This window comes from Carcharhinus amblyrhynchos, chromosome 1 (assembly GCF_965287045.1).
Source record: "Carcharhinus amblyrhynchos chromosome 1, sCarAmb.v2.hapA, whole genome shotgun sequence".
Classification (NCBI taxonomy): Eukaryota; Metazoa; Chordata; class Chondrichthyes; order Carcharhiniformes; family Carcharhinidae; genus Carcharhinus; species Carcharhinus amblyrhynchos.
The window spans coordinates 63,300,739-63,316,714 of record NC_137324.1 but is presented as its reverse complement, the minus strand read 5'-3'; the positions used below and the strand labels follow the sequence as shown (position 1 = coordinate 63,316,714).

At 40.3% G+C, this 15,976-nt stretch overlaps 1 protein-coding gene across 6 annotated transcripts in view; it reads left to right on the top strand.

Moving 5' to 3' along the window:
* Positions 1–15,553, top strand: part of slc38a9 (solute carrier family 38 member 9) — an 83,049-nt gene extending 67,496 nt beyond the window's left edge. For all 6 annotated transcript variants that reach the window (XM_080185980.1, XM_080186024.1, XM_080185999.1 and 3 more), the window contains exons 13-15: positions 5,153–5,301; positions 9,581–9,670; positions 13,568–15,553. In XM_080185980.1, the coding sequence (XP_080042106.1) occupies positions 5,153–5,301; positions 9,581–9,670; positions 13,568–13,733 (405 nt within the window). In that variant the 3' untranslated portion in view covers positions 13,734–15,553. The remainder of the gene's footprint in view (positions 1–5,152; positions 5,302–9,580; positions 9,671–13,567) is intronic.
* The last annotated feature ends 423 nt before the right edge of the window (positions 15,554–15,976 follow it).

Here is a 15,976-nt window from a genome sequence, read left to right as displayed (position 1 = left end):
ACAGCTTTGCAAGGAGAAGGAATAACATGGGGATAGAAGACTTGCTGCAAAAGCAGTGCTTGCACTGGAAAGCCATGTAGGTTGCATACATAAGAACAAAGAAAATAGGAGCAGAAGTAAACCACTTGACCCTTCAAGAATGCTCTGCTATTCAATATTATCATGACTCATCCTCAATTCCATACAATCACCCCAGGACCTTTGTTGCCTTTCAAGTCTAGAAATCTATTTCCTTAAATATATTCAGTGACTTGGTAAAGAATTTCACAAGTTCGCACTGAGTGAAGAAGTTTCTCCTCATCTCAGTCTCAAGAAATGGGGTAGACCTTTTGGGACTGTGACCCCTTGTTTTAGACATGCCCCAATCACAGGAAACAACATCCCTCCATCCAGTTTGCCCAGCTCTGTCAGAATTTTGTTTTGATTAGATTCTCCACCCCCTGCCCCATACTCCATTCTTCTAAATTCCAATGAATATAGGCCTAGGCAAGCCAATCTCTCATCGTATGATAGTCCTGATATCCCAGGAATCAGTCTAGTGAACCCTCACTGCACTCCCACTATGGCAAATATATCTTTTCTTTGATCAGGACATCAAAACTGCACGCACTACTCCAGGTGTTGTCTCACCAAAGCCCTGAACGGCAGCAGTAAGGCATCCTCGCTCCTGTACTCGAGTCCTCTTGCAACAAAAGCCAACATGCCATTTGCCTGCCTAACTGCTTGCTGTACCATGTTTGTTTTCAATGACTGGTGTACAAGGACACCCCGGTTCTTTTGTACATCAATATCCCCCAATCTGTCACCATTTAAATAATACTCTGCTATTCTGTTTTTCCTTCCAAGTAGAAAATTCCACGTTAATCCATGTTATGCTGCAACTGCCATATATTTGCACACTCATTTTGTCTAATCAGCTTGATCATTCTTCTCGCTGCTCATATTTCCACTAAGTTCCATGTTGCAGAAAACTTGGAAATATTACATTTGGTTTCCTCCAAATCATTGATATACATTTTAAGTCACTGGGGCCCAAGCATTGATCCCTGTGGGACCACTATAAAACCAAAGTGCAGTTGCTGCACAAAATGTAATGGAGTAGCTCATTGGGATACTTAATGCATTTTCTATCTGAACTGCTCAGTGTCAGGGTTTTGAGGGGATTGTGGTGGCCTGTTGCGTACCATACAATATCGCCATCATGAGAACACAGCTCTTGCCACTAGCTAGTTGATGATCAGAAGAGGAAGAAACTAACGATCCCCTTTTCTGGTTGGGTTGTCTGTGATCTAGTTTTCCAACTGCATTATCAGTAAACAACCCCAATTCCCTGTTCAACAACTTGCTGACCTTTGCTTTATTAATTTGGCCACACTATAAAAAGTAAAGTCAAACACAAGAGAAAACATCCTCCAGTTCCCTGAAGACCTTGTGTTTCAATAAGATCACCCCTCATTATTGTAAACTCCAATGGATATATGCCAAATGCATTCGACCTTTCTTCCCAGGGTTAAACTCTTCAACCCTGAAATGAGTTGAGTAAACTTTCTCCGAACTACTTCTAAAGCGCTTGTATTTTTTTTCAAGTAAAGAGACCAAAGTAGGATGCAGTACTCTTGATGTGGTCACACCAAAGGCCTGTACAGCTGCTGTCAAACTTCCCTACTTTAATATTCTATTCCTCTTGCAAAAAACACCAATATTCTATTTGCATTCCTAATCACTTGATGTACCTACGTACGAGCTTTGACTTATACCAGAACATCCATCATTCTGTCCATAGCCTTGCAACCTTCCTCCACTTAAATAGCATACTGCTTTGCTAAGTGATGAAGTTTACATTGACCCACATTATCTTCGAACATTTCACTTCACTTCATCTGTCCATATAGCCTTACAGACACTCTACTTCCTCTTGACAACCTACTCTTCTACTTATCTTTATCATTTAATATTGCTACTATACATTTGGTCCCATTATTTAAAAAGTTGAGCACCCAACACTGATCTCCGTGGCACTTCACTAGTTGCAGCTTGTCAATCTGAAAAACACCAATTTATCCTTACTCTGCTTCCTGTTAGCTAACCAGTTTTCTATGCCATGTGTTCTTCCTTGAGTGTTAACTGTTGATGTGGTATCTTTTTAAATGGCTTTTGGAAATCTTTGTATGCCACAACCTGTCCTGGTCTCCTCATGCCGACACTATGGTGCCCACCAACACCTCTACTTTATCAGCCATGTGTTATAGCATGTCAGCTATGACTCTCATCAACCTTTATAGATGCACTCTTTAGAAAGCATTCTATCTGGTTGTATCTCAGTTTGTATGGCTCCTGCTGTGCCCAAGACCGCAAGAAACTACAAAAGGTTGTGAATGTAGCCCAATCCATTGTGCAAACCAGCCTCCCTTCCATTGACTCTTCCCGTTGCCTCGGCAAAGCAGCCAGCATAACTAAGGACCCCGTGCATTCCGGATGTACTCTTCCACATTCCACCGGGAAAAAGATACAAAAGTCTGAAGTCACGTTCCAGTTGACTCAAGAACAGCTTCTTCCCTGCTGCTGAATGGGTCTACCTGGCATTAAGTTGATCTTTCTCTACGTCCTGGCAATGACTGTAACACTAGATTCTGCACTCTCTCATTTCTTTCCCATTGAACGGTATGCTTTGTCTGATAGCGGGCAAGAAACAATACTTTGTGTATGCTATAACATATGACAAATCGTATTTAATCTAACAATTCCCCTTTATCCAGCTCAAGTGTTACTTTGTCAAACCAATTCTAATAAATTAGTTGATCACAATTTCCTTGCATAAAGCCATGTTGGCTCTGCTTAACAGTATCGTGATTTTCTAAGTATTCTGCTATAACAACCTCCATAATGGATTGTAGTACTTTCTTACTTCCCCAATGACACTGTAATGCTAATTGGCCTATAGTTTCTGCTTTCTGCCCCTCTGCTTTCTTGAACAAAACTGTTACACTAACTGTTTTCAAATTTCAGAATCTAAAAGAATTTTGGGGGATTTTAACCAATGTAGTTACTGCCTGTGCCGCCACTTATTTAAGACCCTACGATGGAGATCATCTGGTCCTAGAGATTTATTAGCCTTTAGGTTCAATAGTTTTCATGCCACCCTTCCCCCTGACAATTGTGATTGCTTTAAGTTCATCATGCCTTATCACCCTTCATCTTCAGAAAGTTTTCTACCTGTTAAACAGCTTTGTAATTTTCTTGTATCACATTATCATTTCTCCAGACTTGTCCTCTTTGTCTATTTAAATACTTGTTGAAACTCTTGCAATCTGTTTTTCTATTTCTTACTAGTTTCCTCTCATGCTCTTTCTTGTTTCAATTTCCTGGGGCTGTGTTTGTGATCCTAGCAATATAAAGAATAAAGAACAAAGAACAGTACAGCACAGGAACAGGCTCTTCCGCCCTCCAAGGCACTGATCATGATGCCTGCCTAAACTAAAATCGTATGCACTTAGGGTCCTTTTCCTTCCATTTCCATCCTATTCGTGTACTCGTTTAGATGCCCTTTAAATGCTATCGTACCTGCTCCCACTATCTCCAGACATTCATTACCCTCTGTGTAATAAAAAAACTTGCCTCGTACGTCTCTAAACTTTTCTCCATGCACCTTAAACCTATGTCCTCTAGTACTTTACTTTTCTACCTTAGGAAAGAGCACCTGACTCTCCACTCTTCTGTGCCACTCAATCTTGTAAACTTCCATCATGTCACACCCACACCGATCCAGTGAGAACAAACCAAGTTTATCCAACCTCTCCTTGTAGCTAATACCCTCCAGACCAGGCAACATCCTGGTAAACCTCTTCTGTACCCTGTCCAAAGCATCCGTATCCTTCTGGTAGTGTGGCGACCAGAATTGTACACAGTATTCCAAATGAGGCCTAATTAAGGTTCTGTACAGCCGCATCTGCCAATTTTTATACTCAGTGCCCCGATCAATGAAGGCAAGCGTGCTGTATGCCGCCTTGACTATCTTGTCCACCTACATTGCCATTTTCAGTGATCGGTGGACATGTATGCCCAGATCTCTCTGCCTGTCAATATTTCTAAGGGTTCTACCATTTACTGTATAATTCCTACATGCCATGGACCTTCCAAAATGCATTACCTCACATTCGTATGGAGAATATTTGCCCAATATGTTGGGGGCAGGCTGCCATTGATGCCCTGTCGGCGCCTTTGATTACAGAAATCTAGAGTTATGAAGACAACACTGAAATTCATGGCAGCAAGATACATAAACTACAGTCTAAATTTGCTTGAATTTGGACAAATTTAGTAGAGATGCCTGCAACAAGATGAGTAAAACATAGCCTCTGGCTCTCCTGCTATGTATATCTGCTCGAACTGTATGAAGATGCCTGCCATGGTTCTTGGCCATTTATAACAGGCTGACACTTGATTCTTCCAGTTTTATAGGCATTTAACCCTTGGCATGTAATATTGGCAGCACTGGCATTCCCCGTCTGGTTGGTTGCTGTCGTTTACATTCCATCCAAAAGGTGATTCCTCTGACGTTGCAGCACTCTCCATATTGTAGAGTCACCCTCTTGCGTGCGAAGTTCCTGGCATCTGATTTGCATAACAATGAGTCAAATTGGTACCTAGCAAATCCATAGAGAGCTAAGAACTGTAAGGGCACAGTTTAGTTATGTACAGCTGTAGATTTGAATATGGAGATACGTGTGATAACATGCTTCCAAAAATATAGTTGGAGACTGTTGCTAGGGAAGACTGAGTAATGATGAGTTATAAAGAGTGCAATTGGTTGATATTTATCCAAGTTTCATGGACCTTGGTGTTTAAGCATCTTTAAAGGGGCTTGTTTAAATTTTTTTAGGAAGGACACATTTTTGAATGGTTAACTAAAAAATCAGTAAAGGACTTCTAGCAAGCAATTTTCTGTAAAAACGCACAATGCAACCCCCTCCTCTGTCTGTGTTCTGAATCTTCAATTCCTGTTTTTCATCTCCCCATAATGAGTTGATTTTGCCACCTGAAACTCCCTTCACATCAGGTGGTCTTATGATATGTTCATAAGACTGACCGTCTCCCCTGAGCTTTTGTCTGCTTCTCTTTTATTTCTGTAACAATTTGTTAATCTTTTTTCCAGAACTTTCTAGACAACCTGCCAAGCAGTGATGTCATGGCCTTTATTTCCAGAGTCTTCCTGCTGTTTCAAATGACAACCGTCTATCCGCTACTGGGCTACTTGCTTCGAGTGCAACTACTGAGCCAGTTATTTGGAAACGTGTATCCCAGGTGTGATGTAATTCAATATTTTCTTTCCAGCTACTTTAACAGTTTGACCAGCCAATTTATGCTGTGCAGAAAACTTTCCAAGTTGGGCATTGCAACACTGATTGATTCTGAAAGTTGGCCACCTCCTGATCTAGATAATAGCCAGATCTTTTGTTCCAAGTATTACATCATAGATTTCAATCTGGTGGGAGATTTGGGAAACAAATTACTATGCGTTTGCTTGGCACGTGGTTGGTGGCTTTTTTCTGGGTTCAGTGTCATAACAGCGTAGGATTTCTTTTAGCTTCAGTCCAGTCACCTCGCTAAACTAGAAGCCATTCCTCCTGTTGTTTGTACTGGTTCTGTGCATGAGCAATCTTGTCCTGTACACTTAACCCTTCCTCTTCCCCTTTACACCCATATTTCTTTGCTGTTCAGGTGCTTAAACAATTTTACTTTTTTAAAGGCCACATCTGAACTGCCTCCACCACTCTCCGTGCATTCCACATCCTAATCACTCACTGCTTAAAACTGTACTTTCCTCATTATTGGTTCTTGTGCCATTCACGTCCAATCTCAACCCTCCCCCAACGGGAACACTTTCTACCTATCCACTCTTGTTTTGACTCTTCCTGATTTTGAGCACCTCTATTCAATCTCCCCTCAACCTTTCCTAAGGAGAACAACACCAGCATCAACAATTTATTCATAACTGAAATCCTTCACTCTCTTAAAACCATTCTTGTAAATTCTTTGTGCACTCTCTCTGAAGCCTTCACATCCTTTCTAAAGCGTGGTGATTTGAATACTCTAGGTGAGACCATATCAGAGTTTTTTTTAAGAGGTTTTTCATCATTTGTAATGAAGTACTCCGGTCTGTGACCTGATCAGATGAAGGATATTTCTCGTCCAATCCTTTTGTTTCCTTTAAGTGCTATGTCCTCGTTCCCATTCCCTGTCTGGTTAATTTAAGCTGATGCCCTAACCACCAGTCTAGGGCAGTGGTCTTGGCAACCTGTTCTGCCTGTATAGATGGTAGAACTGGTCTCAATGCATGAGGCATCTAAGCACAATTCACACAGTTATCTGTGATAAAGACAGAATACTGGATAAATTCAGCAGGTCTGGCTGCATCTGTGGAGAGAGAAGCAGAAGTTTCTTGGAACCACTTTTTTGTCCTCTCCACAGATGCTGCTAGACCTGCTGAGTTTCTGACATTTTTTGAATTTCCAGTATCCATGGTGTTTTGCTTTTATCTCTGTTCTATCCACTTATTTCTATACTCACTCATGCACAGCACTGGGTGTAATCTAGAGATAGAGGTCTTGCCTGCTGCTGTCTTTTAGAACATAGAACACTACAGTGCAAACAGGCCCTTCGGCTCACAAGTTGCACTGATCACATCTATACCTACCGAGCCATAGAACCATCTGTAACTCCCAATCCCATGTACTCATCCAGAAGTCTTTTAAAAGACCCCAGCGAGTTTGCCTCTACCACCACCGAGGGCAGCCGATTCCACTCACTCACGACCCTCTGTGTGAAAAACTTTCCCAACATCTCCTCTGTACTTGCTTCCCAGCACCTTAAACCTGTGTCCTCTCATAGCGACCATTTCAGCCCTGGGAAATAGCCTCCGAGAATCCACCCTATCTATTCCTCTCAACATTTTATAAACCTCTATCAGGTCGCCTCTCAACCTTCGTCTCTCCAGGGAGAAGAGACCTAGCTCCCTCAACCTATCTTCATAAGGCATGCCTCCCAACCCAGGCAACATCCTTGTAAATCTCCTCTGCACCTCTCAATAACTTCCACATCCTTCCTGTAGTGAGGTGACCAGATTTGTGCACAGTAGTCCAAGTGGGGCCTGACAAGGGTCTTATAAAGTTGCAGCATTACCTCCTGACTCCTAAACTCAATCCCTCAATTAATGAAGGGCAGTACGCCATATGCCTTCTTGACCACATCCTCCACCTGCGAGGCCGATTTAAGAGTCCTGTGGACTCGGACCCCAAGATCCTTCTGCTCTTCAACCCAGCTAAGATTCCTACCCTTGATATTGTACTCCTGCATCCCATTGGTCCTGCCAAAATGGACCACTAAACATTTATCCGCGTTGAAGTCCATCTGCCACTTCTCCACCCAGTCTTGCATCCTATGTCACACTGCAACTTCTGACATCCCTCCAGACTATCCACAACACTGCCAACCTTCATATTGTTGGCGAACTTACTAACCCATCCCTCCACTTCCTCATCCAGGTCATTTATGAAAATGACAAAGAGCAAGGGTCCTAGAACAGATCCCTGGGGCACTCCACTGGTGACCGACCTCCATGCAGAAAAAGACCCATCCACAACCTCTCTCTGCCTTCCGCAGGCAAGCCAGTTCTGGATCCACAAGGCCAAAGCCCCTTGGATCCCATGCCCTCTCACCTTCTCAAGAAGTCTTGCATGGGGGACCTTATCAAACGCCTTGCTGAAGTCCATGTAAACCATGTCCCCCGCTCTTCCTTCGTCCATGTGTTCAGTCGCATTTTCAAATAACTCAACTAGGCTCATAAGGCACGACCTGCCCTTGACAAAGCCGTGCTGACTATTTCTGATCATTCTAAACTTCTCTAAATGCTCATAAATCTTTGTCCCTCAGAATCCTCTCCATCAACTTTCCAACCACTGAGTTCAGACTCACCGGTCGGTAATTTCCTGGGCTATCCCTGTTCCCTTTCTTGAAAATAGGAACCACATCCGCAATCCTCTGGAACCTCTCCCATCTCCATCAATGCAAAGATCATTGCCAGGGGCTCTGCAATCACTTCCCTCACCTCCCACAGTAACCTGGGGTACATCCCATCCAGTCCCGGTGACTCATCTATCTTGACAGAATTTAAAAGTTCCAACATGTTCTCTTTCTTAACATCCACATACTCGATCTTTTCAGTCTGCTGCAAACCTGTAGTACAACTTCCCAGATCACTTTCCACCGTGAAGACTGAGGCAAAGTACTCATTAAGCACCTCTGCCGTTTCTTCCAGTTCTACACGGAATTTTCCCCCTTCACCTTTTATAGGTCCTATCCCTTCTCTTCTCATCCTTTTATTCTTCACACATTTGTAGAATGCCTTGGGATTCTCCTTAATCTTACCCGCCAAGGTCTTCTCATGTCCCCTTCTGGCTCTCCTAATTTCCTTTTTAAGCTCCTTTCTACAAGCCTTATACTCCTCTAGATTCTTAACATCTCTTAACGCTCTGAACCTTTTATACGCCTTTCTTTTCTTCCTGACTAGGTTCACCACAACCTTCGTGCACCATGGCACCTGTGACCTACCAAAACCTCCTTGTCGTCTCATCGGAACGTTATCGTGCAGAGCTCCAGTCAAACATTCCTTGAAAATCCGCTACCTTCCTTCAGTACTTTTCTCTGTAGCTAAATTGCATGCACAGTCTCATTCCACTTTCTACCTGTGTCGTTGATACTGATATAGACTGCATCATCTAGTACCATTCTGGAATCGCATGGCTGTGAAACTCCTATGTTAGCCTGACATCTCCTAAAACTATTACTATCCCAGTCTTACTCCTTTACCTACATCCTCCTGCCCTGTCAGATGTTGCAATGTTGAGTCTATCTTGGACTTGCTCTAGCTGCAGTCTTCAGGGAAATAATTAGTCTTGATGGCATACAGAATTGAATATGAACTGGATAGTGAGGTACATGTATGTCCCTCCCAGGCAAAGTTTATAGGAATTTTGAATATTGGGGAAGGTTTAAATGAAGGATGGAAAAAAGCAGAAATTAAATGTGGCTTGATAGCAGAGTACAAGCAAAATTACTAGATACCTTGAGTGGCTACCAGAAATTAAAATGCATGGATTTCTATAAGTTCTGTCAAAATGTCCTAAGAACCAAAAAGGAGTAATTTTGTTCAGGTGGCAGCAGTATCACTCCATTTGCTGAATGTGAATACTGCTACCAGATTTTAACTGCAACCTGAATCCTCCAACTTCGGGAGAGCGGAGGTGCATGTGTGATATTTCCCATGGCTATCAGATAAGGCAGACCCGCAATGATTCAGCCACAAGGAGCCATAGCTCAGTACAGTGGGATGATTCTTTGTTCTGCTAGATTCTGCATTGTAATACCCTGTAACCAATTGTTCCACCTGACCCAGCTCAGACTCAACAACTACCCAATGAAGCCCAGCTAGCCAGTACTGTTACCGCTACTAGACTACTTCATTTCCATTTTTAACATCTCATTTCCAAATGTTTTAATGATTTTTTTTTTCTCTCTCCCTCAGTTTTTTTCACGTGTTCATCCTAAACATTGTAATTGTGTTAACTGGAGTCTTTGTCGCAAGGTTCTATCCCAATATAGGAGCCATCATAAGGTATTTGTGGAGTCATTTTTAGTATTTGAAATCAAGTTGTATTGTATCAAAGGTTCGACAGAACTATTGAAACTTTAAAATGATGTAGAGCAGTTATTGTGAAATCGTTTTGTTTGAAGGTCTTCTCAAATGGACTACAAAACATAGATTCTTTGCTCCCCCACCCCTCCATGTGCCCCTCTAAATTTTAATGCTGTATAGTAATCATGAAATACGTGTGGTATTTTAATAATGCTTTAGGGAAGCAGGTAAGTACTTGCAGCTATCCGTGAGATGGATGTGCCTACCTAGGCATGTCCCACTTAAATATTAACTTAAATCTCCCTTCTTGATGAGGCTGAATTTATCTGGTACAGAACAAAGTGCTGGAAAGCTGATCCAGCTGTATCTGTGGAGAGGGAAACAGAGTTAATGTTTTGAGTTGAATGTGACTTCAAAGTTGAAGAGTGGGAGATATGTGTTGGATTTTATGCTGCTGAAAGGGTAATGGGGAAAAACAACAAAAGGGATAGTGCATAGGGCTGGAGAGATAAAGGTAATAATAAACAAAGCATCAGTCTAAAGTGAGTGTTAATGACAAAATAATGAACACCTGTCTGAAAGTATAAAAATGAAAACAAGGCACAACCCAATACATGGCAAACAAAAATCAAAATGGGAGAGAGTGCTCATGGTTTAAATTGTTGAACTTATTGTTGTAGGAACAGTGCAGAAGGCTGTAAAGTACCTCATTGAAAGTTGAGGTGCCATCCTGCGTTAAGCTTTACTGGAACATGGCAGTGGATCGAGGATAGATGTGAGAGCAAGGAAGTGTATTAAACTTGGTGGGTGGTGAGTGGTCATCTTGCAGACTGAGCAGAGGTATTTCACAAGAATCAGCCAGTCTGCATTTGGTCTCCCCAATGGAGAGGGGCAACTACACTGTAAACAGTGAATATGGTATTCTAAATTGAGAGAAGTACAAATGAAAAGGAGTTTTGGGGGCTTTGAACAGCAAAAAAAAAGATCAGTGAGGTGTTAGACCTCCAGCTGTTGTGTGGAAAGGGACACAATGTTGGTTGTGATAGAGGAATAGACAAGGGTGTTGCAGAAGGAAAAGGCCCTTTGGAATGATGGGTGGAGAGGGAAGATGCGTGCCATACGATCCAGTATTTTGCTTTTGCTTTCAGCAGAGTATACACAGCTCTGATGTCTTCAAATTTTGATGGTGTAAATGTTTGCAAGTACTTGGTCCCAATAAATTAACCCACAATGAGTATGCACAATCCTTTGAGTAATTGGAATGTTTATATCATTATTAAAAACATAATCATCATCATCTTGATCACTGGAAGTCTAACTGGTGGTATTGGTCTAACTCCAATGTTGCTTCATGTGCATGCTCCTCCAAGGTAAAAACAGCCAAACAATTCTGCACTTCACACTTGTGGTTGCTCTCTGCTGGCATCAAGCCCATTTCCAGCTGCTACAGAATTGATTTTCTGTTTCACTTCCCCAGTTCGTGGATCATGATGTGGAGTATTATTTTTCCAGTACTGATATAAGTATGCCTTAAAGCCAAGGAAATACCTTCCATAATTCTGGTCTTTTAGCTGTAGTACTTGTCTCATAGACTAGAACAGATGCCATCAATAAATTCCAATCCTTCAAATTCCTGACCAATATAAATTAATGCATTCCAGTTGTACCTTGGTTCTGTGATGAATCAAGAGTTACTATGTTCATTGGGGTTAGACAATGACTTGGTGTAAAGACAAATCGTTGACTCATGTATAGAAATTAACTATTTAACTGCTTCACATCTGAAAGCTGAACATTATTTGTTAGATACCTAGCCTTAAAATCACATCGATAAAATTGAAAATCTAAATTTGCTCTGACTTTTTCTCATTGACTTACTAAGTACAAAAATGGTTTCTATCCTTTTAAAAATATAAATGAACAGATTCCATAAACATAATTTTGTGGTTCTCTACAAAACAGCTGTAATGAATATAAAAACAGAAAATGCTGGAAAATCTCAGCAGGCCTGACAGCATCTGTGGAGAGAGAACAAGAGCCAACATTTCAAGTCACAATGATTCTGACTTGGAAATGTTGGCTCTATTCTCTCCACAGATGCTGTCAGATCTACTGAGATTTTCCAGCATTTTCTGTTTTTGTTTTATATTTCAGCATCTGCAGTAATTTGCCTTTATAAAGATGTAAAATTAAAATTGAGCTCAGTATATCATGAAAGTAATGGGCTTCTAATAGTTAGAGCTGAATGTTATCAGACACCAGGGACAAAAATGTATGCTATATAAATATAGCCTGTTCTGAGCTAGAAAGGAACATAAGGGTTTAAAATCACTTTGAACATTTGGTTGCAAGTAAATTAATTAGGATTGATATTAAAACATGCAAGCATTTGTTGACTAGACAAATTCTCTTAATGTTCACCTCAATATTTAAATTATAGTGAGATACCAGGAATAATCAGGGAGGAATTTTAAAAAAGGAGGCAACATGCATAGCTGCTAGAGATTATGTAATTCAGTGGGGTACAAAAAACACAGGCTTTTCTGAAGAAAGGCAGCGATATTGAAGAAGAGCTTAAAGGGGAACCTTAAACCAAGACTTCTCAGCCTTTTGAAGAGTTGGACACTTCAAACAGTTCTTTTTGTGTCCTACTGTTCAGACAGTCAAAGCTACTCAGGAATTTAAGCTAATACTTCAAATATTTGATGGCTGGCCTAAGAGCTTTTCTGTCTGTAGCATTTTAGGTCTATTTTACTGGGTTCTAAATTAGAACTAAGATCATGGTTTCCATCTTTCAATTGTGCAGTTCACTTGCTCAGATCCAGAACAAGTGTCTGTGGGAAGTGGCTATTTTGCACTAGTGAGGATGATTATTTTGAGGGTGTGCTCCTTATCTGGGGTAACCCCCAAAACCAGCTAAGGAGGCGAAGGATATATCCTTGCAGCTCCAGAGATGAAGTGCAGGAGCAGGTAGAGAAACCATTGCAAGTGATGAGATGGTTAGAAGTGGAATTGGGTGAGAGTAACCCCACCCAGCTGGATAACAGGAGTGTTGAAGGAAAATGATGTGGGTCCACTATGTCAAAGGCTGAGTGATGGGGGAAAGTTTACCTTTGTCACAGTTGTATTTGTGCCTTTGGTTAGAGCTATTAGTGAAACTGACGGGCTATAACATTATTTTGAGGGATTCAAACATGGAGTTCTGGGGAAAATGGGAATAGATTTGGGAGATGATAGCATGTTTAGAGAGAAGAAAGGAGGGGGTCTGGAGATGGAGTGGTGGGATCGATTTGTTTTTGTGGGGGGGGGGGAAGGTGGGGGCTGATAACATATTTAAAGGGGGGGGGAAGCAACACCTAAAAACAGATGTTTTAAATTGCAGCAAAACAGAAGCTGAGGGAAAAGGTTGGTAATCAGCAATAGGACTAGGATGGAGAGAAGAGAGATGGGTCTTATGGACAAGATGAGCTCAAGTGGCCATGAAGAAAGATGGTTTATTTAAGACTCATTAAATTAATAAATGCTGACTTTCTGTTGCAATGCAAATAAGCAAGTTGTGACCAAAGTTGCACTACCATTTTGATTCAATGTTTATTTTATCAATACGTGCTTGAGCAAATGGAATAAAAAGGTGTTCAGCTTCAGAGGTGAATAATTACCCAGTTTCAAATTCCAAGATTTCTTTAAATTTGAAAACTAAATGCTATTTAAGTTTGACCTTCATCCCTCTGGAGAGGTGGCCCTTTGCATGATTTCACTTTCAAATGGTGACTGTGGTAGAGATTTCTGCATCCTATAATATTGGACCCTTCAGGTGAAATATAAGATGAAAAAATGAGTTTTTTTGTATACCATTGTGTTTTTCTTTTAATGCAGGTACTCAGGAGCAACATGTGGCCTTGCCTTTGTATTTGTTTATCCATCCCTTATTCACATGATATCACGCCATCGCAAAGGACAGCTGAGTTGGCTATCTGCAATCTTCCATAGTTTTCTCATAGTGCTCGGTGTGGTTAATTTCATTGCACAGTTCTTGATATGAGACCAGCAAAAAGAACACCAGATTAAGATAACTCATTAACCAAATTATATTTGTTCTTGGAGAAGAATTGTAAATTCTATATACTGTTCTCATATGCCAACACTTAGTGCCTTAAGTGGGATGATCAATTTGTTAATCAGTACGTGCACCCAGAGGCCTGATATTTCCCCTAATAATTCTCCTATTTATTTTGCCCTATAAAACGATTGGTATGAGTCAGACATTGTGGTGGCCCTTTGTTTGATTTGCACAGTAAAACAACAGTAAGTAAATACACTTTCTGGTGTGTTTCATCATATAAATTGAAATTGGATTCTGTTGAGCACTTCTAGAAATGATTCAAAGAATATACAAGACATAAAGTTACACGCACATTCTATCAAGACTGCTTTTAAAAGACTATCTAACAACATTTTGATTTGTTAAAGCCAGAATATATTTTTCTTTTTGCAAGCCACTACATCTGGCAGACAAGAAATATTTCTACAAGATTCCATTGCATCAGTTACCCTTTGTCTCTACATGTGACTGTTTTACTACATTGTATAGAGAAAAAAATCCTTCTGATGGATTTTGGCTGGAATGGTTTGAGGAGGTTTGGTCTATTGGTTTGAAATAGTCTTGTATGCAAATACGTAAGAATGAGAAGGTTCCAGCAACAACCACTCTAATGTGGGTACCCAAACCCATATAAAGCTACTTCAGTTGACTGATCTAAACTTTGAAGGTCTGGTTTAATATTAGTCGAACCTTTCACTAGGTGCTTGATTTTATAGCACTAGATTTTTCCCACTTATTTGGGCGAAGTGTTGGCAGACTTGTATTTAGAAACTTGAATGGACCTGGAACATGTGATCTTTTTGCTTACATGATGCCTATATGTAAATGTAAAAATACATTTTCAATTGTTATGCTTAACTGAATTTTTAGTGATTTGAACAGTTCAGCTAACTTGAACACATTGCCCTATCCTGTATCATGACATAATGAAGCTGACATCTAGTTCAAAAGAAACTTAATTGTCATGCCATTCAAAGGAGCAAAAGTCGAAAAAGATAGAGTCATATTCTATGCAAACACGATATTATCTTATTGATGAGTTGCACTGGAGCTGATTATGCCTGTTACTGGCATCAAACATTTAAGCTGGATTATTTGTGCTGCAATTTTGGGTAAAACTTTGAAATTGGCAGACTGATCTGAACTGTGGACTGATAGCAAAACAATAGAAAATACGAAAGAAGCAGTTGTGTTAGTGATACAGCGTGTGTGTGGTCTCCTCTTTTTTTAAAATAGTAATCATTGTAATACAGCACCATGGAAGTGCTGGGATATGTTTTCTCCACCGAATTCCTCATCTGCATCACTGTCATATTGGGAAGTGTTGTTGTTGGGCTCCAGAGTAGTTCAAATAGTGTGTGGCTGGGGAAACCAGGAGGATACAAATCTAGGTCATGCACCCAAAATTCTGTTAGTTTCATTACCTATATCTTTTCTTGAATAAGATATGGTGTAATAATATTTTACAGTTGAGTTAAACCATTGGACAAGTTCAACTTTGGGTAAATTTTACTGGAAATATTTAATGTGTAGTAAACTGGACACTTTGCATCATGTGATACTCATTAAGCTATATCAGTTTAACAGATACCCTGTGCTTCCGTTGCTGTCTTGCACAAGGCTTTTTTACCATCTTGTCAATTATTCTCTCTGGTGCAGTGCACTTGAGTCTGTGAATTCATTGTAAGTTTAAACTTGATTGTCTTGAGTTGCTCATTTGAATGGTACATGTTCAGCCAATAAAACGTAGCATATTTAAACATGGTTTTCAAGGTGCATCTTTCAAGAAAAATGAGCGGAATAATGATGTTGTTAACTTTCATTTCTCATATCTATATGAACATTGGATAGAACACCACCTTGACCCAAGCTGCAAGTGATTATTGAATTGAATTAATAACTGGGTTTGGAATTATATTTTCTTGCTGTCTTTTTGCCAATATCCTATATTTCTATTTTAAAATACTTTGAACTTGTGAAACATGTAGAATGATTGATTGTATAAATAAATTATCCCAATATTGCAAAGAGGTAGAGAAACAAATCAGCAATCCAGTATTCTGAATGTAGTAATGTGAGCTGAATTTTGTTCCTGGAACATGTGCACAATGCTACATTGTGCAATCTGTTACACCATTGCATTATGCAGATATTTGAACATATCACCCAAACTTTAGGCAGTA